General features: G+C 39.6%; 2 protein-coding genes across 3 annotated transcripts; one reads left to right on the top strand and one right to left on the bottom strand.

Moving 5' to 3' along the window:
- Nucleotides 1–242: 242 nt before the first annotated feature.
- CENPX (centromere protein X) lies at nucleotides 243–7300 on the bottom strand. The gene is made up of 5 exons (XM_026667339.2): nucleotides 7172–7300; nucleotides 1946–1997; nucleotides 1674–1727; nucleotides 1095–1183; nucleotides 243–914 (listed from the first exon to the last, which is right to left on the bottom strand). Exons 1-5 carry the CDS (start codon nucleotides 7220–7222, stop codon nucleotides 900–902), a joined length of 261 nt encoding a protein of 86 aa, XP_026523124.1. The 5' UTR covers nucleotides 7223–7300; the 3' UTR covers nucleotides 243–899.
- Nucleotides 7301–7390: 90 nt separating this feature from the next.
- Nucleotides 7391–26842, top strand: LRRC45 (leucine rich repeat containing 45). Of its 2 annotated transcripts, XM_026667340.2 has the most exons (18): nucleotides 7391–7586; nucleotides 9543–9853; nucleotides 10322–10383; nucleotides 11142–11212; nucleotides 11395–11573; nucleotides 13016–13144; nucleotides 13725–13837; nucleotides 14323–14381; nucleotides 15689–15766; nucleotides 17084–17219; nucleotides 17418–17495; nucleotides 18004–18115; nucleotides 18233–18303; nucleotides 19449–19541; nucleotides 19722–19814; nucleotides 21314–21487; nucleotides 23736–23883; nucleotides 25619–26842. In XM_026667340.2, exons 2-18 carry the CDS (start codon nucleotides 9616–9618, stop codon nucleotides 25813–25815), a joined length of 2031 nt encoding a protein of 676 aa, XP_026523125.2. In that variant the 5' UTR covers nucleotides 7391–7586; nucleotides 9543–9615; the 3' UTR covers nucleotides 25816–26842. The 2 variants fall into 2 exon arrangements, with proteins under 2 accessions (XP_026523125.2, XP_026523126.2); XM_026667341.2 differs by lacking the exon at nucleotides 7391–7586 and having other exon boundaries at nucleotides 9322–9853.
- Nucleotides 26843–27363: the final 521 nt, after the last annotated feature.

Genomic DNA, 27363 nt, shown 5'->3' with positions numbered 1-27363 from the left:
GCTACGCCCTGCCTCCATGTGTAAGGTTTACTATTTCACAGCTTTCCCCCCCCTCCCCTGCTGGCAGAGGGGCTGGGTCTTGCATGATGTGGGATCCTCACGCATGCTGTTTGTTATTCTGCCCCTTTCTGAAAGTTTTTCTTTCGTCCTACAAAGAAGAGGCGGAGTGGGGAGGCCAAAGGACTCTTTGAAGATACTTGACTTTCTATGATTAATTGCAACAAGGAGCCCACACAAGGGAGGGAGGTTATTTTTGATTTATTGACGTTTCTTTGTAAGAACAAATTTATAGCAGAGGGAAGCAGCTTTTTAAGAGGAATATCAAATGGTTAAAAGGTTCCATGCACTCTTTGATGTCATGGCCCTGTGGAATGTGGGAAAGGATCGAAGGACAGGCAGTGTTTATTCATAAAATAAAGATCAGGTACCTGCCGTTGGCACAGATTTGGGGCTGGGCTCCTATTTAAGAACTTAAGACAGTGCTCAGGCCTGGAGATGACAAGAGCCCTTGATGTGGCCAAGCCTCCCAAGCGTACTCACCCTTTCCACACACCTCTAGGAGGTGGCACCTGTTTTTCTCATTAGGAAAGTAAAAACATTACCTGACTATGAATGGCATCAGAAGGGCAGAGCAGAGTTTCAGATAGCCACCATCTGCTCCAGGAATTGTATTACAAGAAACTCCCAACAAACTCAGAGTTATTTTAGGCAACACTGACAGCCACTAAGCACCCCAACAGAGATGGCAAACAGAGCAGAGAAGGAAGGTAAGTTGTCATTCCAGGAAGTCAGCACATTTTGTAGGAAATTCCATATTATAAGTCTGCGGCTCATTTTGTTTCTGAGTTCAGCAAGATCTTCTTAGTAACAGGAATGCAGGTTTTTCACTCATCAGGTTTCTAGAAATCCAGAAGCTAAGGAAATTAAGAATTTCAACATAAATAACAGATTTGCCCCAAATTAATTAACAAAGCTCAGTTCCATTTGCCCAGTGAGGATATTACCAGTTAAACATCTCCCTGTAAAAGGAGATTAAGATGCTTTTGCCCATATCCTTATCTTATGAATTATGGAATCTGAGCTGTTGTACACACCAGCTGTGGCAAGATTTTTTCCATGTGTTCCACTTCCACCCTAGTTACATCTTCAGTCTGAGCTTGCCGTGCTGCTCGTGCTGCTGCTTCTGCAAAAGACACAAACACGGCAAGCAAAAATAAGTACATGGCACATTGGGAAGGCTGGCAAAGACAGCATGTAGCAAGGGTTTTTCTTAATGGAAAAGGGTATTTTATGTTTGTGATCCTTTTTCTTGTTGCCGTTATTATAAAAATAAAATTATTAGAGAGCAAGCATGTGCTCTTTTTATATGTATACTTGACACATGACTAGATAATTCATAAGAGGCAGAGAGATCCTAAGTAGTAACTCACAGATTAAAATTTCTAGAAATTTTTGATTTTTAATCAGCATGCATACTTTTAAAGCAGTTCATATTAAGATCAGAAATCGATTCTGGGATTGGAATAAAAAAATGAGATTTATGAGTGATACACTTGCTTCTGCTAAATACATCAAGGGATGAATAAGAAGACTGGAACTTCATTGTACAAGAAAAACGTTAAGGTGCCACAGGCCCTCTCCCACCTTTCTATGACTCAGTGTAGTTTAATTACCTCGGACAAATATTTTAAGCATTTCAGCCATCAGCAACACTGCATCACCACTGGCTGAAAGAGAAGGAAAGTTCCTATGAGACCATGTCTAAGCATCATCATTCCCCACACACACTGAACATGCACATGCAACCCCAGAACCCATACGCCATGGCTATTGTTTAAGTTATTTCTCATGTTCCAGGGCACGGTCTTGCCACAGAAACATTTGGGAAGATGTCCAGCAGCAGTTGGCCTCTTTACAGAGGCAGAAGGGGAAGCAATTACCGTACCTCGGGTTTTGTCATCTTTGAAGTGGAGTTGGAGCAGTTTGTTCACGGTCTCCTGCATAGAAAGGGACAATTCAGTCAAGAATTGTTAATGGAGAAAAAGCGAATCTTTATCTTTCCAGTTAAAAAAAACTACTCAATAGGTAATGTAATATATTTTAGGTCACCTCCTGTTGGCATAGAAATACGTCAAAAGAAACTGACCAAATATATTACCAGGCTTACATCTTTTTCTTTTGAGAGCAAGAGGGAATCAACTCTTGAAGCCTTCATACCTACACAATATGAAGATCCTATCATCCACTCTTCTAGCTGCTTGGACCAAATTTTAATTACTTAACAGTACATCTCCCATCCATTTCTACCAGCCATCCCACCTGTTTACAATTATTTACTTTGATGAACACTATTCCTTGCTTGTTTTAAAATTTTCCTTCTAGTCTTTCTGGAAATGGTAGAAAACCAATAAAGTACATCGTTTGGCATTCTCCATTATTCCTACTGACAGTTGGTTTCTTTGGGTGGGGGGAATAAAGGCATACAGAAGTTTTTTTTTTAATCTCAGTAAATAGGAAAATGTTTAGAAAAAAATAGAGTTAAATGATATTAAATGATTATAGTCAAGTATCATATATCCAATATCTTAATATGTACACTTTGGGGGGAAACTTCTTGTAGTTTAAAAGCAAAACAACCCTCCTTTAACTTTGTTTTCTATTCTTATTAGAACAATGCAACTTCAAAAATAATATGATATATTGTTAAAGTTCTCTAACCAATATTTACATTTACTGTTATGCTAGTTAAAACAGGCTGCAAACCACTGGTTTGGCTGGGAGAACTATTATTTTGTTTGTCATCTTGAAGAGCTATCTCCCATTAAAGGAGCATTTGTCTCAACTTCAAAGCTATTGGACTTTATGCACTTTTGTGTACTGTGTAAAAAAACTTTTAAGTACTTAACACAGTAAATCTGTAGACACATCTACCAGGTAATGAATTCAATGGGCTTTCTCTTAGGTAAGGGTATGTAAAAATATATCTTACCTGGATTTACAAATTTCATAGCCATTTCTTTGTTAAAAACCCATACCATTTCTGAATTTTGAGCTCTAAACCAACAAATTACTGATTAATCTAGAAAGTAAGGTCATATGTATCAAATATTTTTTTAGGTTGGGGTTTTAAGTGATACAATAATTTCAAAGTCAGTGCATCAAAACTCAGAAATTCTAGCAATTCTGCATTCCACATAACCTGAATGTACATAGCAATATAACTTTTGATTAGAGACACAAAATAAAAGTGATGAAGAAAACATGATTTTTTGGGAAACTTTATTAATTTGTAAATAAGACAAGCTGCATTTTTATTCCAAAACTGAAGAGAGAAAAGTGACCTAGAATACTACAGTTTAGTAACTGCAATTCTAGCAACTGAACAAACTAGTATATGAATCCATGTATGATATATAGCAACTGTTTTAAACATAAATTGATACTAAAACTTTACATGTGATGGACATGGATTACCCCGCTAATTAAGTACTCGATTTACCACTTAATCAAACCTCACCCCAAAAATTCTTGTTTAGAAGATCAACACACTGATGAAAATAATTCCATGAATTGGTCTTCTGGGGAAGAAATGGCGGATTGAAGATGAATGCAGGAAAAGCACGGTGGAATGAAGAGCTGTCAGGTAGACCAGCTTTTTGTAATTCCTCTCCAGACAAGAGGATTTGAGAATGTCCACAAGTGCTCCAGATAGTTGCTCTCTACAGATCATTGGTGAGTTTAGAGCTCTGAGAAATGGGGGAATAACCGTCTTGACCAAACCAGTCAAGCACCTTTGAAACAACACTGAGTTCATGTATTTTCTTTTTAATCACTTTTGGAAATTTAACAATTTTTCAACTGTTATGAACCTTTGGATCAATATGTTTTACAGAACTGAATGGGTTTCTTTAATCCTCACCGAAAGAAGTTATTAAGGACAAAAATTAAGGGATAAATAGTAAAAATGTGATTAAATTTTTGATTTTAAAAAGTTTCAAATGGTTATGGACCCAGATAAATTTGAAATAACATTTTGGAGTTAATTATAAAGAACCATTCTTGTAGGAAAATATAATTTTGAATTTTTTAAAAAATGAAAAAGACAAAATTAGGCATTAAAGGAAAATAGATGAAACATTACAATTATAGAAGGACACCCAAACTCAACTTACAAATACAGAATGCAGCAAAATATTTTAACATTGGACATACTAAAATATTTTTGAACAATGAACATAGATAACACTGTTTAAAAAATACTATGGAAGAGCTTTTACCTGACATGATTGAGACTGATTTGAAAGTGGATTTAAAAACGACGGACTACATGAATAACATGGAAAAAGATGTTACACTGGATATACAAATATGCTGATATTTTAATAAAACTGTGTGACATGGATAATTATCCTATACTAGATTTACAAAAGAGGTATGTTAAAGCTTTGAAGAATTTTGTGGGAAGAGCAAGTATTGAAAAGAAATCAAGTTCTGAGTCATTGTTTGAAGGGAGTAGAGATCAAGATTGAGAGGAGAAAAAGGAAGGAATATAAAGTTAGTGTATTTGATCAAGGCTAAAATAGCTATCCTTCCTCTGGTAACCCTTAATGGACATCTGCTGATATCACGACTGAAATGACAAGGTTTGATGAATGTGTTTACAGATAAGAGATAGGATATAGATTTTATAAAAATGGGAAAGAAGATCATTTGTATTTTAAAATGTGATGTTACTAAAATTGTTTATTCTTTCTGTGATAAAAGGGGGAAGTCACTTTTTAATTTTGTTTACTATATTCTTTCTTTTCTTATTTTTTATATTTTATCTATTCTGCACCTTCTATTTTTATTTTTTAGTCTATTAGTTTTTATTGTTGTAAATTGTAATATTTAATAAAATTATTTAAAGTAATAATTCTATGAATTATAAAGAGAATTAAGAGTTTATAAGTATAGTAAGAAAAAACTAGAAAGAACTGAGCATTAAAAAAAGAAGTTCAAATGGATTAGTAGCAACTGTTAAATATCTGATTGGCAGGCAGATGGAAAAAAAGTATATTTCCAAGCACACCTAGTTTGCTATTCTGCTCACTTTTACTCAGATCACATATTTATATAATATACAAATGTACACAATACAAAAGCTATCTAAGTAATAATTCTTAACAAAGAATATCCAAACAACTACAAAGTTTACAGAATGTAAGCTATATTATCTCACTTGAAACATTTTATACCATTTCTTCAACCTGATGAAGGTTGGGTTTCAGGGAGAGAGGAAAGGAAGACAAGCTTCATGGGCTTATGCTAATCAGAATAGGAGGAGCACCACATCTTTTTTTCTAATATTTTTTTTAAAAAAATTCCCTTCCATGAAAGGTAAAGGGAAAAAAAGTGTTCTTCCAGCTCTAGAGCCAGGTACTTTTGTCTTCCTATTCATGCAATTGTATATCAAGTCAGACTATTAGTAAACCAAGTTCAATATTATGTATCCTGCCTAGCAGGTTTCTAAGATTTCAGCTCTTTTGCAGTTGTACTTGCCAACACTTTACAAAGAAGCTGTGATTTGTCTTCTAAAACTTTGGACTTCGGCTTAGGGATACTTAATCAATGTAAAATTGAGCTATAAAACTGGGCTAATTAAAACTGGGCATTCAATTATGCTCTTGAAGTAAAAATTTTTTTAAAAAAATACATTTTTTTGTACAAAAGAAGCAGGCACATTTATATTCTACTGCAAGCTTAATAGGAAACAAAATAGAAAATGAACGAAGCTCTAGTGCTATCTACTGTATCAGTCTAGAACTGCTCCAAAGAATTTCATTAATTCAACACCTAACATTTGCTTGAAGAAACATCAAATGATACGTTTGTGTGTCATTTAAAATGCATTTTCGGAAAATAATAGTTATTAATATACAGCTTCAGTAGCTGAGTGAAACTTATTATTCAGTACTGAGATAACAATTTACTCCAAAATGAATTCAACTTTTATATGTTTCCTGGCCTCTTAGCAGTCTGTCCCCTCCTTTATTACTTTGCTATCCTGACTGTACTGCCCTATTAGACCTTCCAGAATCCAGATTCCATTTTATCTTCCATTACTAAATGTTTAGGGAAACTATTATCCTCAGGATGTGACCCCTGGACACTCTTTTAAAAACACATTTTTAATTTTCCTTTGATTTTATGGACAATATTCCAGTTTTAATATTGTGATCTCTCTCAGTTCAACAGTATACTTTATCCAATTTTTAATTAAATCCCAAGTATTATTTAAAGTTAAGTCTGGGGCTGTTTCTTTCCTAATCAAAGCTGTCACCGGTTTTGAACATAACAATTTATATCTAATTACGTGTTCATAACGTAGACATGCTCTTATCCATGCAACAAAAAGAGTTCCAAGGAACAGCGCTCAGTATATAGTTGTGTACTTCCATCCTAACGGCGTAACAACTAACAAAAGAGCCTTTGTCTTCGCGTTATAATGTAAAGCTAGTGTGCACAAATACATTATGATGAATAAACAGATTATTTCGTAATAATAGAAATTATTAATAAACATGGATTAAACTTGTCCCGTAGACGGTATTAGGGGCGGCAAAACAAGACATCATCTCCGGCGCCCCCAGTCCAGGATACCAGAGAGACTCGATTTCATTTTATAGCCCAACTTAACCTATTTTTCTAACTCGTACTTTATAGGCGCCGCCTCAATCATCTTTATAGCTCATGGGCAGTTCTTCCAAAAGTCCTCTAATTTTTGCTTTTCAGCCAGCGGGGCCTCAATTTCTTCCCCACTCACCAACTCGACCAATTCCTACTACACAGACTCCATTCCCAGACTGCCAATGGACCGGTCTATTCCTGCCTCAGTTCAAGTTGCAGCCTCCGCCCTGCCAGACAGCCGGATCCCCGAGCCTTAAATTCTTCTCCTTATGCAACAACACCCCAACCCTTGGGATAGCTGGTCTGCATGGGAAGCCTCCGGCCATTCCCACGTTACATCTCCCGATACATCCTGGTACGAATTGCTAAAACTTCGAATTGCCGGCGCCTCTTTCCTTTCTCCTTTCTCGCCCATCTTAAATCCTAACCCAGAAAGTCCAAGTTGAACTCTTTGTTGTTGTGGTTTCCCCACTGTTTGCTTCTCCCGGCCCATTTCCCTAACCTTTTTGAAGCCTCCCGCGCACTCTTCCCCGGTCTCCATTTCACACAGCATTCCCTTGATTAGATTCGGCGCTCAAAACCATCAGGACATCGCGTGGCATGTTGGGAAGTGTAGTTCCTGGAGTCCCACCCTCAACCGTTTACTTCCGGAGAAGACCGGGGCCACCAGCGTCTTGCAAGAAAGAGGCATGCTGGGAAGCGTAGTTGATTTTTTTTCCCCCTCTCCTCCCGCCCTTCAGTCTCTGTAAAGCGGCTGATCTGAAAAAGAGGCGGGAGGCTTAAGTTAGAAGTTTCATTTTAGGAAAGAAAAGCGAGCTGAGCTGGGGTCGGTGCCCGAAAGCATCGAGTCAGGCTCTGAGGATGGAGGAAATGGGGAAAGAAGGGGGAGCGATCACAATATGAGAGTCTTGATTACAGTAAGTGGTCCAGGAAGGCCATCCGCGGCAGGGCGCCCAGGTGTCCTGCTTTGTGAACGCGTTTTCTCAGTTTCTCATGGACGCTTGCTTAGCGGTTCCGCTTTCTTAGCCTTTTGCTCATCGGCCCTGGTTTTCGGAAAAGTTGTGAGAATGGACTTGTGGGTGGACGTTGTGTCGACCCTATTGAATCATAGTCCTACACTTTAGTTCTTTGCTTGTGAGACTTCCGTCCGAGAAAATAGGTGGATTCACACGTGAACAAGCGACGATTTAGGACCGAGATCTATGTCGGTGCCATAATATATTGAACACCTAGGACTTACTATTAGATATTGCAACTCAACTCTGTTGAATTCACTACTGTAATCTAAAAAAAAAAAAAGCTTTAAAAAGTGGCTTGGGGATCTGGATTTTTATTTTCTAAAGGCAATTCTAGGATTTGAGTGCAGTTTAGGATCTGTTTAAATGTAAAAATAATTTAGAAGTCTCTTTAAATGGTTACACACCAACAAGTTATCTTTAATAGTTGATGTTTCCTTTATCTTTTTCCTCATTCGTACACTTCAGTTTGTTTAATTTTTCCACTTGTAAGTATTTAAAGAGAGATGAAAATGAGTTTAGGGTTTACTGTTGAAAGTTCACAAAAAAACTTTAGAAAGGATTAAAAATAAATAATTGCTGGGATGTTTTTGAATAAAATGTAGGAGGACTAGGAAGTTGTATGCATTAAATATTTTCAACCATTTTTATTTCACATTTTAAAAGATTACATTGTATTAATGTTATATCAAGTGAAACAAAGTATTTCTATACAAGATTCCACAGGCTTCAAAACTATGACTTTATTACATGATGATTTAAGGACCAGTTCAGTTTGGGGTGGGTGAGATACTCTTAAATTGTTTCAGTGCTTGGGCTGTGAGAGTAGATTCAGTTTTTGAGTGACGATCACATAAGTGTCAGTTCATTTACTTTGAACTAATTTAAAGTATATAGATTATTACTGTCTGGAATACAGAAACACAAAGTGCCTATTGTAATTATACATAATATGCTACATTATCTTCTTATAGACCACAACACCATAATGGCAACTGGATGATTCTAAAACAAATATCTGGGGAGAGAGGCATCAACTTGGCGCCTTTGTGCAAAACTTTGGCTCCATCCTTACATTTTAAATTAAGTTAAAACATTAGCTTGTTGACACACAAAGAATAGACAAACTTGCCAGATGTCATATGTTTTGCAGAATGTGCAATCCAGATTTTAACAATAAAACCCACACACTGAGTTTCAAGGAATCCTGTACAAAAACCACACATGCGCGCGCACACACACATACAGAGACACAGGGTTGCACACATGTTTATGTTAATGAGTGGTCTCTTAACTCCACAGAAGATACAACTTCAAAGAATGCAATTTTACCTCAAAACAGTTGTGCCATAAAACAAGCATTAAATGTATTATTTATTTCATTGGATCATTTTTATTTTTCTGGATCTTAGCATATGTTTTAACTGATATCTTTGCTATTGACCTTTTGAAGAAATATACTCTATATAGTATGAATAACTCAGTAAATCTACTGTTTTTCGGTAGAGAGAAACAACGCCAAAGAAATAATTAAAATGCCTCTGAACTACAGTTCCCAGCATGCCCTATTTTCCAGGTAGTAAGATGTAGAAGACAAGATATTTAACTACAATTCCCAACATGCTGCAGTCTCCTTAGTTACAAAAATAGGCATTGGCAGTTGAAGGGCGAGGCTTTAGTTCTAGCAACCGTCAGCAAGCTTTTGAACCAAGTTTGACTGTCTCAAGGCTTCTAGTAACAGAGGTGTAAGCTGAGGAAGCTGGTTTCAACATTTGGAGATCACTTAGATTAGGTTCAAATCAGATCACTAAGCAAAATGTGCTCTGGCAATAATCTGCAGTTGTTGTTATCCACCAGGCTACCGGCTGCTGCCTTTTGATCTTGCCATCAGTCTTAACCCCTTATCTACATGGGGGAATGAGTGAAGCTGATGCCTGCCACAGAGATGGATGCCTTCCGACAGTCTTATACCAGGCTGTGCAAAGAGAACGGTGCTGAGCCTCAAGAGAGTATCCTGCCACGCTTGGAGGAAGCAACAGGAAGAAACCGCTTGGATTTGGCCACGCAGAGCCTTTCTGTAGATAGTTGCGGAATCCTTGGCAAGCTTTTGCAGGATGACCTCCAGTTCACTGAGCTCATACTGAATGATTGCATGCTGAGTGAAGAAGGTGGGACCTCCTTTGTCCACAAGGCAATTCTTTATTTCTCTCCTGTCCTGAAAACTTACTGGAGTTCATGGCACTTCCATTGTGTTGCTTGCTGTTAACTTCACTTTGTAATAAACCACTCTTGTGTTAACAGTTGGCCTAGACAGGTCATCTCTAAAATGGAGATCAGTCATAAAATTGAGACAAGGACATATGGTGATACATACCTTCCCAAAAGACAGGAGGAGAAAGAAGTGTTAGAGTGGTTCAAGAGTATATTCTCATGATCAGCCAAAGTAAATCTATACATTATTTAATAATATGACAGTGGTTTCACATGTCACATCAAGCATGAACTCACCCACTCTGGTTTACTCAATAAATCATGGTTAAACAAAACAAGATTCAGTACAAGGTGTGAATGTGGATGTTTTTTTAATAATTGGGAAACTTGCTAACTTTTTCAGATATGATTCTTTTTCCTTGTAGGAGCTAAGCTGCTATTACATGGACTTTGCTCCAATACAGTTGTGAAGTTCTTAAATCTGAAGGTGAGTGTGCTGCACCTTAATCTTAGGATAGCAAAATGTTAAAGATGCTTTTGCTTTGGGGAATAATAGCAGGGTGAATTTAAAATAGTCAAAAGCTTTCTGAGGCAAATCATATAACTGGAGTCTATAGGGTATGTGCAAACTTACAAAACCTGTTGTTTTTAGAATAGCAGTTGAAGATAAGTAATTTTTGAATAATTAAATAAGAATATAAAATGCACAAATAGAATAAAGGTAAAGAAAGAAAGAACTTCTGGTAAATTGTTTTTCAGCTGTTCAGTTTTTAAGCATATTTATATTTCCCAATCCTTACTAGATAATTTGGTATTAGAGATTATAGTAGCATTATTAAATTTATTATTAATTGACTATATTGTCACACACATACTGGTCAGTATATGGATATATATATAAGCATACATATTCGTGACTCAGATTTACATTCTTTCCAAATCAATACTGGGAAGCTATTGATAAAATTTCTATGCTACCTTTCTATTTATACAGAAAATGATGGTAGAATCATAAAGATAATGTGGAACCATTAAATGTAAAACATAGAAATGGACATGAATTCATGAATTCTGTAGTGAGAAGTGCAAACAATGCAAATGAATATGAATTAGCAAGTGTGAAGAGGAGACGGTCAAGTGTGTTGAATTTTCAGAGTTCTGTGGATGAAGCCATGGTTCTGTTTAATGTCTGGATGTATCCATGTTTTGGGTAATGGAGAGACTAACTCGTTTGGTTTCTTTTAGGGAAACAACATGCGAACTGTTGGGGCTGAAGCTCTGGGAAAGCTCCTCAGGCAAAACAAAACTATCCAGAGGTGAGCAATCATAGGAATGGGGTGGGTGGGGGTCTGTCAACTGTGCACACCCAATTGGTTCAGATTGTCAGAGGAGGCTTCCTATATTTGCATTATGTCCGCTTGGGAGAGGACTCAGGATTCCCTTTTCAACTACAACCTATGTCTTCTATGCCTCTATTAATTGCCTCCTTCTTCCCAAGGCTCACTTTGGAGTGGAACAATCTAGGTGTATGGGAAGAAAGCTTCACTATCTTCTGTGAGGGGCTCGGTGCAAACCACCATCTCCAGATGTTGGATCTGCGCAATAATCAAATCAACCATCAGGGAGCAGGAGAACTGGCCATGGCACTAAAAGCCAATTCTAGTCTACAAGAACTTGGTAAGCCTGGCCTTTTTAAAAACAGAGGGTAACTCCCATCCCTTCCGCTTTGACAACCAAGACCATTTTACTGGGAAATAAAAACTGCTAATTGTTTTTTATGCTTGGTTTATTAAGAATTTTGATTATAATAGTCAAATCTGGTATAAAGTAAACTTAAAGAAAAAAATAGAAGTATGTGGTATTTCTTCATTACATATCCCATCTCTTATCTACAAACAAATCCATAAAACATCATGTTTTTAGTCCTGGTGTCAGTAGAAAGTCCTTAAAAGGGTTGCCAAAAGTAACTATGTGTCTTGTTATAACCTTGATCAAATAAACCAGCTTTATATTCCTTCCTTTTACTTCTAACAGTTTAGTTCATTCAGAAATTGTCATAGGATTTAATTTCTCTTCATTTCTTCTTTGTGCCATTCTTCAAGGTTTTAACAAGCCACTTTTGTAAAACCAGTAAGAAAAAAATAGATCACTCTCTGGGTTTATCATTTATATTTCCCTTTTAAATTTTAAAATTTCATCCAATTTATTTTGTAGATCCAATGAAACACCCTTTTCTTAGTCATTCTCTTGGCCTGTCAGTTGTAAATCCAATTTCCTGTCTTGTCAGATAAAATTTGTTCTACATCTATCATTTATTCAATAACATCTTTTGGCCATCATTACTGACATTGTTGATATTGTGGCTATTGTTTTCTGATTCCATTCTTCAAAAGTCTCCATCATGGTTTTAAAAATTTGAAGTGTTTAAAAAAAAATCTTTAAAAGTTTACAGCATAGTAGCGAGTAAGATGGCTAATCTCATTGTCTTGTAACTGGACCAAACTGCTGTCCTTCAATCTCTTTACAAGGAGCAGCTGTCTAGAACACTTCTGGGCAATCTCCTATCCTATCCTTATCTGGAGATAATAAGGAACCAGTCTGCTCACTGGTTCCTTGGTTTTTGCAACAAATATCTGTTCTGCTTTTGCAGAGCTATCATCAGTTCACCTCTGCTGAAAGTCTGGAAATAATTGCTGCTGATTTGAAAATTGCATGAATTATTTATAAGCTAGGTGGAGCTTTTTATGGAATTGGGCCTGATATTTATACAATTAATGAAGTATTTCAGCTTGCAGAGATATTGTACTGCAGCACATTGTTCGAAAGTAGATACTTTTCCACATAGTCTACAAAATACGGGGGAAAAAATACCAGGAATGTCCAACAGTAGGCACAACTATAGAGGCCTGTTCTGTGCAATTTGATAGAGAACTATCAAAAATTAAGCCACGCTGATTGACTTGCTGCTGCCTTCCTAAGCAGTGCTTAATAATATATTCCGCAGCATCCTTTGAGAAATACTGTTTATAGTTCATTCTGGTAAAAGTCAACTGGTTTCAATTACTGATGTACCTGTTTGGGAATGCAAGACCTGGCATGAATGTTTGCTTCCTGCTTAGATCTGCGCTGGAATAACATTGGGCTCTTGGGGGGCCGGGCACTTCTGAACTGTCTTCATAGCAACCGGACAGTGCGGCAGCTCGAATTAGCTGGGAACAATGTACCAAGTGATATCCTGAAGGCTGTGGGTAAGCAATTGCACCAGCTTTCTACTTGATAAAAAATTAATTAGATTCAATTCTGGCTACAGATTGTTCTACTGTGTGCCTCCTATCTTTATGGCTGGAGGGCTAAGGAATCACCATACAGTGTGAAAACCTAGACTTTTTCAGAATTTTCAGAGACATTTCTAAGTCTGGATTTAGAGATCTACTCTGGAAATGGGCAGGGAGTGGACAATAGTCGTCTAAAGTCATTGCTGTTACATCCCGCTTGAGGGTTTTAAAAATATTGTAATGATAAATTACATATCCTAACAATGGGTGGGTATTAGATGGGTGTATACAGGCATATACTCTTCTGACCTTTGGGGGAGGTACTTTACAAAGGAAATCTATTGTTTTGACACTGTAGGTGGGCTCCAGACTGATAGCTAATTATTAATTATTTTTAGGGGGAAACATGCTGGTCTATGCAAAATTTTTGTCCGATCCAGTAGTAGTGATGATGCATTTTCTGCAGGATCACAAATAATAACACCTGAACACACCTGCAAACCTGTTGAATGAAGGAACAGTTAACTCTATTTCATGTTTCTTTATGGTTCAGATCAAGCAATGGAACATAACCAAGAGCGTCAGAATATTCTCTCCAAAAATCGTAACATGACAAAAATTCTCAGCAAAGAGGTGATGTGCTTGAAAGAAGAGAAAGCTAAACAGGTTGGTGGATCAGAAGTAATTAACAGTTGTGACAGGTGATGGAGCTTGAACTTATAGTTTTCTCAACTGTGAAAACGGTCTAAGTTACTTTAGGCCAGTTAGTGGCTGAAATCGCCCAAAGCCTTGGGTTTGTTTTGCCATGATTTATTGAATAAGGAACCGTTGACTGGGATCACACAGCAGCAGCCCAAATCAAACAAACAACTTTTATAATTTAGTGCAGTATGTGAGCCCAGGCATTATCTTTCAATCTAGCCTTCTTTATCTTGTGAGATTAAAAGAGGATAAAAACGATTTAGAGTGCCCTGATCTCCCTAAAAGAAAAGAAAAAAAGTAGTTTCTTCTCCACTAGAGCTTTGGAAACTTTCAGACTAAATTTATTCTTTTCTCAATAAAGTGACCAATATACTTATAAGTAGAGTAGGTTTGGCTACCAAATGCTTGCACTTCAAAAGGCTGCTGTTAAGGTAAAATCTGTTTTACAGTTCCTGGATCTAATGGACACCATTGACAAGCAGAGAGAGGAAATAAACCAGAGCAACAGGTAAGCACATTGAGAGAGATGTAGAGCTGAGTACTGTATTGTCTCAACTCTTTTCCTGGTGGATGTCTTCCATCAGCAATTTTGTTTAGATGTTACAAAGGAGTGGAGAGAGAAGAAATCCTCAAGGCATTCCACAAAGTAGACTTCTTTGAGAAAGCCTCTCCTGTTACTCCTATCAAATAGTATTAATCCCTCAGGAAAGAGAAGACTACTGCAAATCAATGCCCCTTCTCTCCGATCCAGTAGTAGTAGTCCAGAAGGACACCATGTGATCAGTAAAATCAAAAACCAAAACCGTTGAGAAGTTAGTGAAGACCAGTTTGAATTGATCCCAGTCTTTAATTCCTCAGCCTATTCTGAGAATTGAAGTCCACACATCTTCAAGTTCCAAAGTTGAGAAAACACTAAGTTAGAGGTTTCAGCCAGGGGTGGGATTCAACCAGTGTTACTACCAGTTCAGTGATTACGCTTCAGCAACCATCATGTCAGTGATTCTATCACACATTGCCATTTCTGGATGGGGCAGATGTGCCTTCTTCCCTCTGGTCCACAGGCACCATCTTTCAAGATTGTTCTGCTTTGGCAAGCAGGACATTTTGGGTATTTTAAAGTAAGCTCTTTCCAGTTTACTCCAGTTCTGAGCTGAGAAAAGAGCTCTCCAAAAGGCAGCTGGTGAGGAAGAGGAGTTTCTTTTCTGCCCCTCCATCACAGTGGGAGTTTTGCTGCACTGCACAACCCCTCTTCTACACTGCACAGTGAGACTCTCTGAAAGAATTTGAAAAATCACTAAACTTGACTTAAAAGTAGCAGGTGATAGAGGCAGGGTACAGGGAGAGAGGACCCTGCTGCATATCCCTGCATCCTCCCTTCTCCACATTACACATTTTTTTTAGGCCAGGAGTGTCGAATCTTGGCAACTTTAAGACTTGTAGACTTCAATTCCAGAATTCCCCAGCCAGCTGTGAGTTTTGGCAAAGATTAAACCTACCAATAGCCATCTCCCTAACCTTGTCTCTTCTGCAGTTTGTCTTAAATTCAAAAGAATCATTGGTGGATGTTTTTCACTCAGCTGGTGACATTTGATAGGGGAAGGAAGCCAACCCATACATAGTAAATAAGAACGTCATTGTTTCGCAGCTACCTGACAGAGACCAGCCATTGATACACCACCCTGCTCGCAGTTTTTACCAGTACTGGCTCATATTTTGCCACAAGGGATCTTCTCTTGTCAGGATAAACTCTCAGTGCAAACTCTACGCAAGGAATGTTCCCTTATGCATGGATATCTCCCTCTGCTCGCTTTGCAGGGTATCGGCATCACGAGCCTGGCGTCTACAAGAGGCCTTGAATGAGCGCTATTCGGTGATGAATTCCCTAAAAGCAAAGTACGGAGAACAGCTTTGCAGTGTGGTTGGAGAAACCCGGCTAATGTTGTCGATGACAGTCCTAACTCAGATCTGATTCCGAATCAGGATGGTCCAGTTAATGGAAAATTGTGGAACTAGGGGAGGGAACAGGAATGAAGTCGGGCAGAACAACGGACTGAGTAGCCCAATGGCAAAATTCAGTAATTGTATAAAGGAGATGTAGAATTATTTACCCATCATCCTAAATACAAATATAAAATAACATACATATTGGGGAGGGGCAGGGGGGAAATGGGGAATGTATTATTGTAAACATGGGTGACAGGATTTAAGAAGAGGATAGAAAAAAGTCAGGCTCCTGTGGTTATGCATACTGGATACAGTTTTTCAAATGCCAAATTTGACTTGTAGCATACTTGTTGGAAAATGTGGCCAGCAACACACGAATTCATTCAATGCGGTGTAGAACAAATACTAACCTATGTATGTACCTACAGGTAGTGCTTGCACAGCATCTATTCATTTAGGAACCATTCAGATTTACAAGGTGCTGAACGAAGGGACTTATGATGTGTCCATCATTACAGCCATTGCAGTGCCCCCACTGTCACGCGATTACAATCCGGGTTTTTGACAACCATTATACACTTACAACCCTCCCACGATCATGTGGTCGCCATTTGCTGTCTTCCCTGCCAAGAAGACTCCCTTCGGTTTCTGGGGGCTGGCTGCAAACACCTGGTGCTGCAAACACTCTGCCAAAACCCTGCTTAGATTGTGGGACAGGTACAGCGTGGGGAATCCTGCCACGACTGGGGGCTTCCTGCAAATGTCCCATTGGTGCAGATGTTCTGTGCCCAAATCCTACTTGGATTTTGGGGCGGATGTTTTTCAGTTGGCCCCTGAGAGCAGAAAGGCTGACTGAGTCCCTTCTGCAGGCAGCTCTTTTCCTCCGTCCACTTAACAACCCAGGAGATCACTTAATTGCCAGGATTGCAGTCATTGAGTGAATTGGTCACATGGCATCTTGCTTAATGACTGCCTCAATCAGTGATCAAAGATTTCACTCTGATACATGCATTAAGGAAAGCCTTCAAGGAGTGAAAATTCCGGATCTGCTTTGGTCAACCTGACACTCCAAATCCCGAGGTTGAGGTTTATGGGTAGATTTGGAAATGGATACAAGCACAAGGATTGCTTAGCTCTTTTTCTATCTAGTTACTCTGAAGCCAGCTTTGCTTTGCAGTGCCAGTGCTCTTGTTGCTGAGCAGCTAGCTCAGAAAATCTCAAGGCAGCCTTGAAAATAGCTCTTACTTGAAACTTGATGCTTTGCAGACTCCAGATGACAGAGGCAGCTTTGGCTCTGTCAGAGCAGAAGGTGTGCAGTCTGGGAGAACTTCTGAGCACAGCCAAGGAGGAGCAATCAAAACTGCTGGAGAACCAGGCCAAGGAGTTTCATCAACACAAGAAGGTAGACTGGGGATGATCTGAGGAGTCAGGGAGTACATAAAATCGAGCAAGAAATCTGGTACTATTTGAAACAGATGTCTTTGCTTGAAACAAGCCCAAGTGTTAGTGGGAAAAGGGTGTGAAGCCAAGGTTTGGATCAAACAAGGAAGGACATTGGAAACAAGGAAGAAGGACTGACTGATGCATCTCTGTTTTGCAGAATTCTTCTGATCGTGAGGCAAAACTTCTGCAGGAACTTTCAACGGCCAACGAGAATAATTTCCAGCTCAAAAATGAGGTAAAACATTGTTTGAATATCTCGGTGTTCCTTAACCTTGATAAACTTGTAGATGTGTGCACTTTGTCTCCAGAATTATCCAGCCACCACGGGAGTTGAAGTCAACACATCTTTAAGTTCCCAAGGTTGAGACACACTCCATGAAGAGTTACTTAATGTAGATCCTCTCAGCTTAGCTTCTGGTTCCTGGATGCAGTCTTGGGCAATAGCAACTTTGGGCAATTGCTTCAATGAGTTACAGGTTGTGGGTTAGGAGCCATAAATGTATAAACTCAGTCAATCCAACACAATGGAACAGTTTTCCCAAGCAGCTTGCTAATCAGGCTGACGGCACCTATTCAATAGATAATCAGTTGCTAGGTGGGCCACCAGACCGAAGGCTGCCAGGGATTTCTGGTTGCTTGTGAACTATAGGTTGCCTGTTTGTGCTTGACACTCTTTCCCAGCAAACTTCTAGTAGAGAGATGGGGGCTTGTCTTTCTCTACTAAGAGTGGATTTCCTTCTAAGGTGGATGAGCTGGAAAGAAGATGCAAAATCCAGCAAGAGCAACTGTTCCAGGTGAAGGAGGAGCTGACCCACACAACTGCAGAAATGAAACTGAGAGCTGTACAGGCTGAAGGTGAGCATAACTGGGAAGTCTTCAGCTACTGAATGAAAGAAGGGCTTTGTTGGAATCCTTCAGAAAGGGAAGAAAGATGAAAGGAATTGGGGATCTCACTAATTTGTTTTCCCATAGAGCGTTTGGAAAATGAGAAGAAGCGGTTCAAGCAAATCCTGAGTGATGCAGAATCCCTTCGTGTGAAGGAGGTGAGGAAGCTGTGGGGATTTTAGCATCCCTCCACAGAGAGAAGAGGTGGCTGAAGTAGATCTGACTCAAACACTTTCTGACCTGAAAATAAATTCTACCCATTCCTTCAGCATCTTGTTCATAAGATAGGATGCTTGCCTACCAGAGCCTTGAGCTCTTCCATCCTGGGCCATATGAATAAAGGAAGGCCTTTGGGAGTGTTGTAAGACCTGGTTAGAATGCCAGGAAATTGTTTCTTCCCAACGGCTTCTCCATTACCGAGCCTCCACTCCCCCATCTCTGCAGAAGTAATTGCACACTTTCACTATTGCCTCTCATCTGCAATTCAAGAGTCTGAAACTAGGGAAGTCTTAAATAACTCTGTCTTTCTTTTTAGAATAGGATCGTCCTTCAAAATTCAGGGCTCTGTTTTTTCATTACATATCTGAGGAGAATGGACAGTTGAGAAATTAAGATTGGGTGGGTGGGTGGATGATGGACAGGAGTGGGTTTCTACCGGTTCTGTCCACCTCTGTAGAACCGGTAGCTCTGAAGAGCAGCAGACATAGAACCGGTTCTATGTCTGCTGATGTTTTTGCCCACCTGGGCTCTTACCTGACCTTTATTTCCTGATTTTTCAACTTCAGCTGCCGTGCAAGGCACAGCTGCAGTTAAAAAAGCAGGAAAAGAGGGCTGTTTCAAAGGCTGCGTCTCTGCACCCAGCATGCTGATGACGATTTACAGGCAGCACATCATAAATCACTGAACCTCGTAAATGACCGAAGTGGTAGTTAACCCTGTCGGATCCCAATCCTGATGATGGATGGATGGATGGATGGATAGATTAGATGATAGATAGATAGATAGATGATAGATAGATAGATAGATAGATAGATAGATAGATAGATAGATAGATAGATGAGAGAGAGAGAGAGAGAGAGATGGATGTATGTCCCATTCTGTGGGTTCATAATACAGTTTTATGTTTGGATTTTTTTTTGCTAAGGAGTTGGAAAACGTGCCCCAAGCTTTCTTGGAATAAAGAAATATGTTTGCTCCAATATTCTTCGTGTATCCTCACATTTACCAAAGAGAAAGGCTGGTGTCAATCAGTTGTATTTATGTGCTGCTAAAGATCGTCTGAACAATGGTGTTTGACATGCAGGTGGGACAGATAACTCAGCATATGGAGACAAGTGAACATGCTCTGCAGGAGCGCATCCAAAGGCTGGAGGCCATCCGCATTGGGCTTGAGGAGGTGAGTGGAATGGCTTCCCAATATTGTTGGTTTTTTTCCCCTGAAAACCATAGACAAGTCTTGTCTTCAGTTGCTTTGGATCTTCTCTAAGAATATGTCCAGATTCAGACCACTGCAAGTTTCTTGATTTGCTTTTATGATCAGAAATTGCAGTGCATTGTTCTTTTGCCTTGTCACTAGGAACTGAGCCAAGTGAAAGCTGCAGCCTTCATTGAACGAGGCAAAATTGAGGAAGAAGTCATCAGAGCCAAAAACCAAACCAGGTTGGAAGAGGTAAGGTTGGCAGGACAGCCCAAAAGCAATATTGCTACATCATTTTATCTGTTAGGTAGCCTAGAACCTGTTTCCCATCAGACATTGTAATTCCCTTTTCATACCAGTTATACATCAGAAACAAAGTAGAGATGGAGACACAGGTCCAGCTAAGACTGGTATTTTCTTACAATTGACATGCTGCAGAGTTAGATCAATGGATGAATGTCCATTTGGGGAGATTTTAAGATTAAGTTTTCAGGTTCATCAAGCTAAAGTCACTCTTGCTTGACCCAGAACTGGTGACTCTGTTTATTCCATATCACACCAGGGTTATTATTAGGCAAAATAGAATGAAGAGAATGAACTAGGTTTTAACTTTTCCTTATAAAAGCTGCAGGTGACAAAGGAACATCTTTAAACATCTTAAAAGGCAAGCACCCATTCTTTTCTCATATCTTCAGTGTTTTTCAACCTTAGCACTTTTATAAGGCGTAGACTTAAATTGCCAGAATTCCCCAGTCAGCATTCCCCAGTTGAACTTCGTTGATCTAAAAGTTGCCCAGGTTGAGAAAAACTGGTCTAGATCAACCTGGAAATTTTGGTTGCATCTCAGTACCCAAGTTGAGGGGTGGTTGATGATGGTCTCTAATTCAAAGAGGCTTTGTTTCTTTTGAGGGGTCCTTGGTGCTCCTTGAGTTTGCTTATTTTCTTGCAGATGTTTCATTACCCTAGCTAGGTAACATCATCAGTGCTAGTAAGGAGTGCTGGTTGCTGTCATATTATATTCTGGTGGCTTGCCCTGTCAGTCTCGGTGGGAGCTGTCTTAGAGATTTTTTGATTGGGCTGTTTAGTGATGGCTCTTTGGCAGTTTCTTGATTGGGGAATTGCTTACTTGATTGTTGGTCTGAAGTTAACCTTGGAGTTAATCTATGCAGGTCTGAGTGCTGATTACTGTGGAGAGGAGATGGAGTCTTTTTGTTCTCTTTTTGGCTGGCTGATTATCCCTTTTGCCTAGTCTGTAGATGCTGTTAATGTCTATGTGCCTATTATGGTTGATTTGTCCAGAGGACCAGGCTTCTAGAAATTCCCTGGCATTTTTTAAAATTTAGCCTGATCTAGGATTGTCACATTTTCCCAATTGAAACTGTGGTTAAATCCGTCTATATGTTGTGAAATTAAATAATTTTCATCATGTCTGCTGACTGCCAGCTGGTGTTCATGGGTGCCTTCTGCCAGTCTTCTGCCTGTTTGTCCTGCATTGTGGTTGTTGCAGTTCTTACATTGCATGTTGTAGACGACTCCTGTGTTTTCTACTGGGATTGGTTTGCTTAGGATGTTTTGAAGGGTTGTTTTTTTATAAAAAAAAAACCAGGCAAATAGTTAACAGATTAAAATTTATAATGGAAATAAAATAGAATCATATTAATAATATGTGTCCAATTCTTACATATCAGTAATAGATTGAAAAATGATGGTTGGTTTCTCTTATTTATTTATTTTTGTTGGCAATTAAATAGCAACAGCGCCTGGAGCAGATGGAGGAGAAGCTGAGGCTGGTGATGCAATCCCGTGACGAGGCTCAGAACCACTGCTTGCAGCAGAAGCAGGCAGTGGCAGAAGCCCACGCTAAGGAGGGCCAGCTGAGTCTGCAGGTGGAAGGACTCAAGAGGCGACTGGAAGACCTTCAGCAGGTGAGGGAGTTGAAAAAGCCCCACAGGAAGAAGCCTGAGATCAGCATTTCACTGTAGGCTACAATTCCTTGGGTACATACCTGGGAGTCCTTGATGACCGGTCACCTAGCCATTGTTTGAACTTCCAACTGACTTACCTGGAGCGTATAGAATGTAGAACAACAGAGTTGGAAGGGACCTTGGAGGTCTTCAGGGCCAACCCCCTGTACAGGCAGGAAACCCTATACCTGTGACGGTGAACCTATGGCACACGTGCCCAAAGTGGCATGTGAAGCCATGTTGCCCGATACGCACAGCTTTGCCTGTCTTCTGGGTTTCTGGCGCAGATGTGCATGCAACGATCAGCTGTCCCAATACTAAAAACCCAGATTCAACGTTCCAATGGCCAAGTCTCTCCCTCCCCACCCCTGATTGCACTTTGGGCCCATGTGGCAACCAGACTGCATTTAGCCAAGATCTCACCTGGAAAAATAACACAAAAATAACACAGGTGGTCAGGAAGGCTCAACAGAGACTCCATTTCCTTAGGGTCTTGCGGAAATATCAGGTGGAGCAACGACTGATGACTTCCTTTTACCAGTCTATGGTAGAAAGCATCCTTGCATATTGTACTATGGTATGGTATGCTGGCTTGATGGCTGCGGACAAAAAGGCATTACAGAGGGTGATGAGCACAGCACAGAAAATTATGGGCTGTCCCCTGACACCACTGGATGAAATCGCCAGGACCCGCTGCCTCAGCAGAGTGAGGAAAATCCTCAGGGATGATTCAAACCCAGGTCAGCACTTCTTTACTCTCCTACCATCGGGCAGGAGATATAGAAGCACAGCCAGCCGAACAAATAGGCTGAAAAATAGCTTTTATCCGTGGGCTGTCCGCCTTCTGAACACAACACCACAACTAGGTTTAATACGATAGACTTGCAGGGCCAGCACCAAGGAGGCTCATTTCAATTTCACTGTACGCATGTTGTGCATTGACAATAAACGTTTGATTGATTGATTTGCAGCATCCCACAATCACGTGACCATTTTATGATAGTTTTGCCGAAAACTAGAGATTTCCTCCGGGTTTTGGCAAAACTGTGCCCATAGCACATGATTGGTTTACTTAAAAACTGCAGTGATTCGCTTAACAGCTGCTGCAAAAAAAAGGTCGTATGGTCAGTTATGTGACCGACCCATATTACGGCCATCATGAGTTATGACCATGATGGGCAGACTCTATTATGATGGTAACTCGATGACTATCCGCAGGTTCTTCTGAATAGACAGGGCATGGTTTTTTAAAAAAAAATCAGAGTTCAGATCCTCCTAGTTTACGGATTCCATACTGCTAAACAAGGGATGGTAGACTGTTTTATAAAACATGTGGAACAAGTAAATTGTCTGATTAACAAATATCATCTTTTGGGTCGTTTCTTCTGCCTCCAGGAAAGTTATCCTGTGTAATACCTGGTCGATGCAGGTTGAAAACAATAGTTTATGGATTTAGTGTACTGTGAAGTCACTCAGTTGTGACTGATGACAGCACAAACCACAGTGGAAACAAATCCTTCTCAGTATAATATATGACCCCTAACACTTGTTGGGCTTTATTCTGTTCCTAGAAGCACCATATCTGAGTATCTTGTAATGTCCTGGTATTCAGATCTAAAGTGGCGATGCTGGCTGGTGGTGGAGTGCAGTTGCTGTTCCTCTTGGCAAAACCTTAAAGGAGATCACCTTTCCTGTTTCATACTCAAATAATCGCAATATCTCTAGCCATTTCAACATAACTTCATCATAAAAATTAAAGAATTCCCTTAAATTGGGCCTGACTCCTGGTGGGGGGACTTGACCCATCCACATAGTTTTCTTGGCCATTGCTGCCTTGAGGGGTAGGGAGTGGTATTCCTAGTCTACTCTACAAATTAGGGATTTCCTGACAGTATCCCATCCAAGTGACAAGCAAGATCAGGACCGCCTTTGTTTTTCACAACGACCCAAAACTGCTTAGGTGCTCTACCCGGTTAGGCAGCCTCCCATCATATCCAACTTTATTTGGAAACATACGTAGCCCAAGACCGGTAAAGGGAGTGTGAGAAACAGGAGAGGTGCAGGGTTGTTGGGCTGATGGTGAAGGTGTGCTCCATGCAGCCATTATGGTGACCTTGTCTGTAGTATACCAACATTTGAAGCACAAACCGCTGATTACTTTGTGTGTCCCGTCCCGTCCCCCCCGCCCCCCGTGTGCTATGGATGGCAGGAGCTGGGCAGTAAGGAACAAGAGAAAGTTTCCGAGGTCAATAAAGTGCGTGTGGAGCTGCAGGAGCAGATTGGTCACCTGGAGGCTGAGAGAACAGCACAAGAAGGGCTGCGGGAGAAAATTGCGGCTCTTGAGCGCCAGCTGAAAGGTAACTAGAAAAGCCCTTCTTCTTCCACCAAAGTACCTGCTGCCATTTATATGATGTGCCATAATATTGCACCAGTTACCAATACCTTACTGAACTGAAGCGTAAGTGAGGCCCCTGGATCTGGAGCTAACAGGGGAGAGCAGGGACACAGGAGGCAGATGGTGAGTCTCTTGGTTTTTTCAGCAATGTGGGCTACCTCTGACCTTGTCTCCAATGGGAGATTCGATCTACTTCTCACTGCCACCATGTCTGCTTTTTGGCATTTCTGTCAGCTTCTTAATGTACTTTCAACATTCCTGTATCTCTATTCCCTACTCAAAAGGAACATCAAGAGATAATGTTCCTTTTGAGTAGGGAATAGTCAAGCAACTCATTTCCCCAAAGGCAGGGTTGAGACTTCCATCTTCCCATTTATCATCCCAATCTGACTAGAGGAAGGAAGCTGAATGTGGTAATAATGATCACAGCTGATATTAATTAGTTTGGGTAATGAAATATTTGCAAGAAAACAACCAAGCTCAGAGAGAGAGAACCTCAGTAATAATAAGCATCTGACACACAACACCCCAGACCTAACAATTGTTGATAAGAAAGACAAAATGTCCAGATTATGGAGACTGAATTCCTGGAAATAGGAGAAGAGAAAGAATTGAAAAAGAAAGAAAGAGAAAATAACAACATACAAAAACACGCAAATATAGTGGCTGTGATAAAAGAAAGCAGAAGTAGTACCAATGGTAAAAGGGCCCCTTGGGTGCAATCCCCAAACATCCAGAACACCACTTGAACACCGTGGGTACTGACAAAATCATCAGTCAATTACAAATGGCACCTTTACTTGAAACAGCTTTCACCCTGTGACAGTAACCATTAATATTATTAAACAATATCTGCTTATTCCAGATTCTTGAGAAGGTTTTGATAGGTGAACAAAAATGCCAAATCCAGTCTAAACATCTGGCTGACTGTGTGGCCAACCATCGTAATTCCTTCAGGCCATCTTCACTCACCGTATATGATTAAGGCTGCAAGTCTAGATAAAAGTGATGGGGCTTTTCGGCTTGTCTGGTCCACTGATACCTGATGTCTCACTTTTTCCATCTCCTTGCCCGTAGCATCCCCTCCTCTTTCCTTGCCGGAAGCCAGTTCAATTCTCTGACTGGAGATGGTTCCCTGTTTGCTTACTTACTGCAGAATTAATCTACTGGTGTAGGCTTTCACGGCTGGTATCTGCTAGGCAACTTCAGGAGTCAGTGGCTGTGGTCTAAACAACAGATTTCCTGACATTTTGCCAGCAACTCTGGCTGGCATCTTCATTGGCATGGTGGTCAGATCATAGGCAATTGAGCAAGGACTGACTGGGCTGTGGTCTTTATAGCCACGTGTCTAGACCACTTTGACTCTAGAGATAGCACCCATTATTGCTGGTGAACCCCAGTCATTAAACCTTGAAACGCAACACTGCTCAATAATGCTAAAGATCTTTTCTGTTGCCAAGCTAATGGTATCTTAGGAAGAAATTGGCCAGAGTTAATGTATCCCGGTTCGATTACTCTTTCATTCTAAACTTAGACAATGACATCATCTCCATGTTTCAATCATCTTAAGAAATTATGTAACATCATGTAGGTCTCTTGAGGCCATGTAAATTATATTTTGCCTTTAAAGGATTTCAATATCCTGAGTCAAAAAAGGCTAAATGCATTCATGTTTCATTTTTTCCCCCTTTTTCTAGTGCTGTCCAGTAACCACCGGGAGGCACTATTGGACAAAGAGAGTGAAATCTCCAGCATGCTTGAGAAATTACGGGTTCGGGAAGCAGAAATCTCCAGGATAAGGGAGGAGGAAGCTCAGCGGGCCAGTTTCCTTCAAAATGCCATCCTGACCTATGTGCAAGGTTCCCCACTTGGCTCTCTCAGCCCCAAGAAGTGACACTGAGTTCTGCAGTTGATAGGTCCTATCTTCAAGGAGAGGAATCGGAGGATCATGGTGGCCAGCTCTTGTGTTCCTTGAAGACCCAAGAATCTGCATGGCCAGTTACCTGGAACTCAATGTGAAATGTCACTGAAGGACTTGTGGCTGCTTCAGAAACCATCTTAATTTCTGTGCCAAGATCTTGTTCAACCATGGCAGCAAGAATAATCTTCAAGATAAAAAGCCATCTATTCCCATTTTGTAGCCCACAGACCATGTATGCTCACACAAGTTTTCCTTCCCTGATTTTGGCCTCAGATTTAGGTCCAAAATGCACATCATTTCAGTGGTAGGATTGTTGTTGGAAAAAATAATGCTTTGATGTGACCAACTCTTTTAAATAGATCAATCAACAAATAGTCAAAGGAACATTTAAGTCAGCCAAATCATGGAGATTTTTCCTGTATTCATTTACTCTGCAAGATCTACAGCATTCCAGATAATCTCAAAAGGACTGATGTTGGGTCTAGAGTCATTTGGGGCTGCCCTGACCCAGTAGAACACTGCATGTATTTTCCACGCCTGAGACTATCACTCTTTTGCCTAGTTTTCTAAGGAGCTCTTTTATAGCAACGCTTAGCCATTAGTACCTGATTCCTCTGGACTTAAAGGTGAAACAGATGGAGGGTCCAATTAGGGGTGGAGTTTGATTTATCCACACAGCTTTTTCAGTTTCAGTAAGGAGAAGAGCCAGCTTCTCTCACTGATGACAACATTTGAAATGTGAGCCAGAGGCTAGAATAACTTCCAAATAATCCTGATTTAGCTGTAGTTGTCTTGAGAACAAGATGACACACATGGAACAAAGAATGATTTTTGGTTTTTATTTTTAGTTTTATAACTAGTATGAAAATGAAACATTTGAAATTTTGCCATTGTTGCAGGGACTGGCTTGCATTTATTTCCATATATATTATAAATGTATAAATAGACATATTTATATGCAATTAAACATGTAAGAATATATATATATATATATATATATATATATATATATATATATATATATATATATATATATATATATATATATATATATATATATATATATATATATATATATATTCTTACACACTTCCTTGCATATAAACATGTTTTTGCTTTGATGGTACATTAAAATGAGTGCATAAGTTTTAAAGTGGCAAATACAGTTCAGTGTAAGGACTTTTCAAATCATATATATTAGAGCAAAACCTCTACATTTCATACATATTAATGGGACTGCAGCTAGCAGTAATTGATCAAGAAACAAAATCTTGTTATGGGAAGCTTAAATAAAGTGGTGATTTAATGTGCAACAAAAAAGAATTCTGTAGTAGAAATTATTTAAAAAGGATTGAGATTAAAACTGCCAATGTAATTTAGAGTGCCTGAACTACTATGTAAGTTCTGCTTAGTTCTGGTAAGATAGATTTGGAAAACATGCAAGCAAGTTAATGTAATGGGCTACTGTAAAAGGTGTAGCTTTTTGGTTTACTTAAATTGTATTTCTTGTTTTATTTTAGC

The sequence above is a fragment of the Notechis scutatus genome, chromosome 2 (genome assembly GCF_049901735.1).
Source record: "Notechis scutatus isolate UNSWTSFEM ecotype Mainland chromosome 2, rNotScu1.2, whole genome shotgun sequence".
Taxonomy (NCBI): Eukaryota; Metazoa; Chordata; class Lepidosauria; order Squamata; family Elapidae; genus Notechis; species Notechis scutatus.
Note: the sequence above shows the minus strand (reverse complement) of the source record. Positions and strands in the feature narration are given on the sequence as shown.

What these genes read in the sequence shown, in the direction of transcription:
- CENPX (XM_026667339.2), bottom strand. Translation starts at nt 7,222, where the DNA reads ATGCTGTGTGAAATGGAGACCGGGGAAGAGTGCGCGGGAGGCTTCAAA. An exon ending in GCGCGGGAGGCTTCAAAAAG is followed by an intron (nt 1,998 to 7,171) that starts GTTAGGGAAATG and finishes CTTTCTATGCAG; the next exon opens with GAGACCGTGAACAAACTGCT. An exon ending in GCTTAAAATATTTGTCCGAG is followed by an intron (nt 1,184 to 1,673) that starts GTAATTAAACTA and finishes TGTCTTTTGCAG; the next exon opens with AAGCAGCAGCACGAGCAGCA.
- LRRC45 (XM_026667340.2), top strand. Translation starts at nt 9,616, where the DNA reads ATGCCTGCCACAGAGATGGATGCCTTCCGACAGTCTTATACCAGGCTG. An exon ending in TCCGCATTGGGCTTGAGGAG is followed by an intron (nt 19,542 to 19,721) that starts GTGAGTGGAATG and finishes CCTTGTCACTAG; the next exon opens with GAACTGAGCCAAGTGAAAGC. An exon ending in TCTTGAGCGCCAGCTGAAAG is followed by an intron (nt 23,884 to 25,618) that starts GTAACTAGAAAA and finishes CCCTTTTTCTAG; the next exon opens with TGCTGTCCAGTAACCACCGG.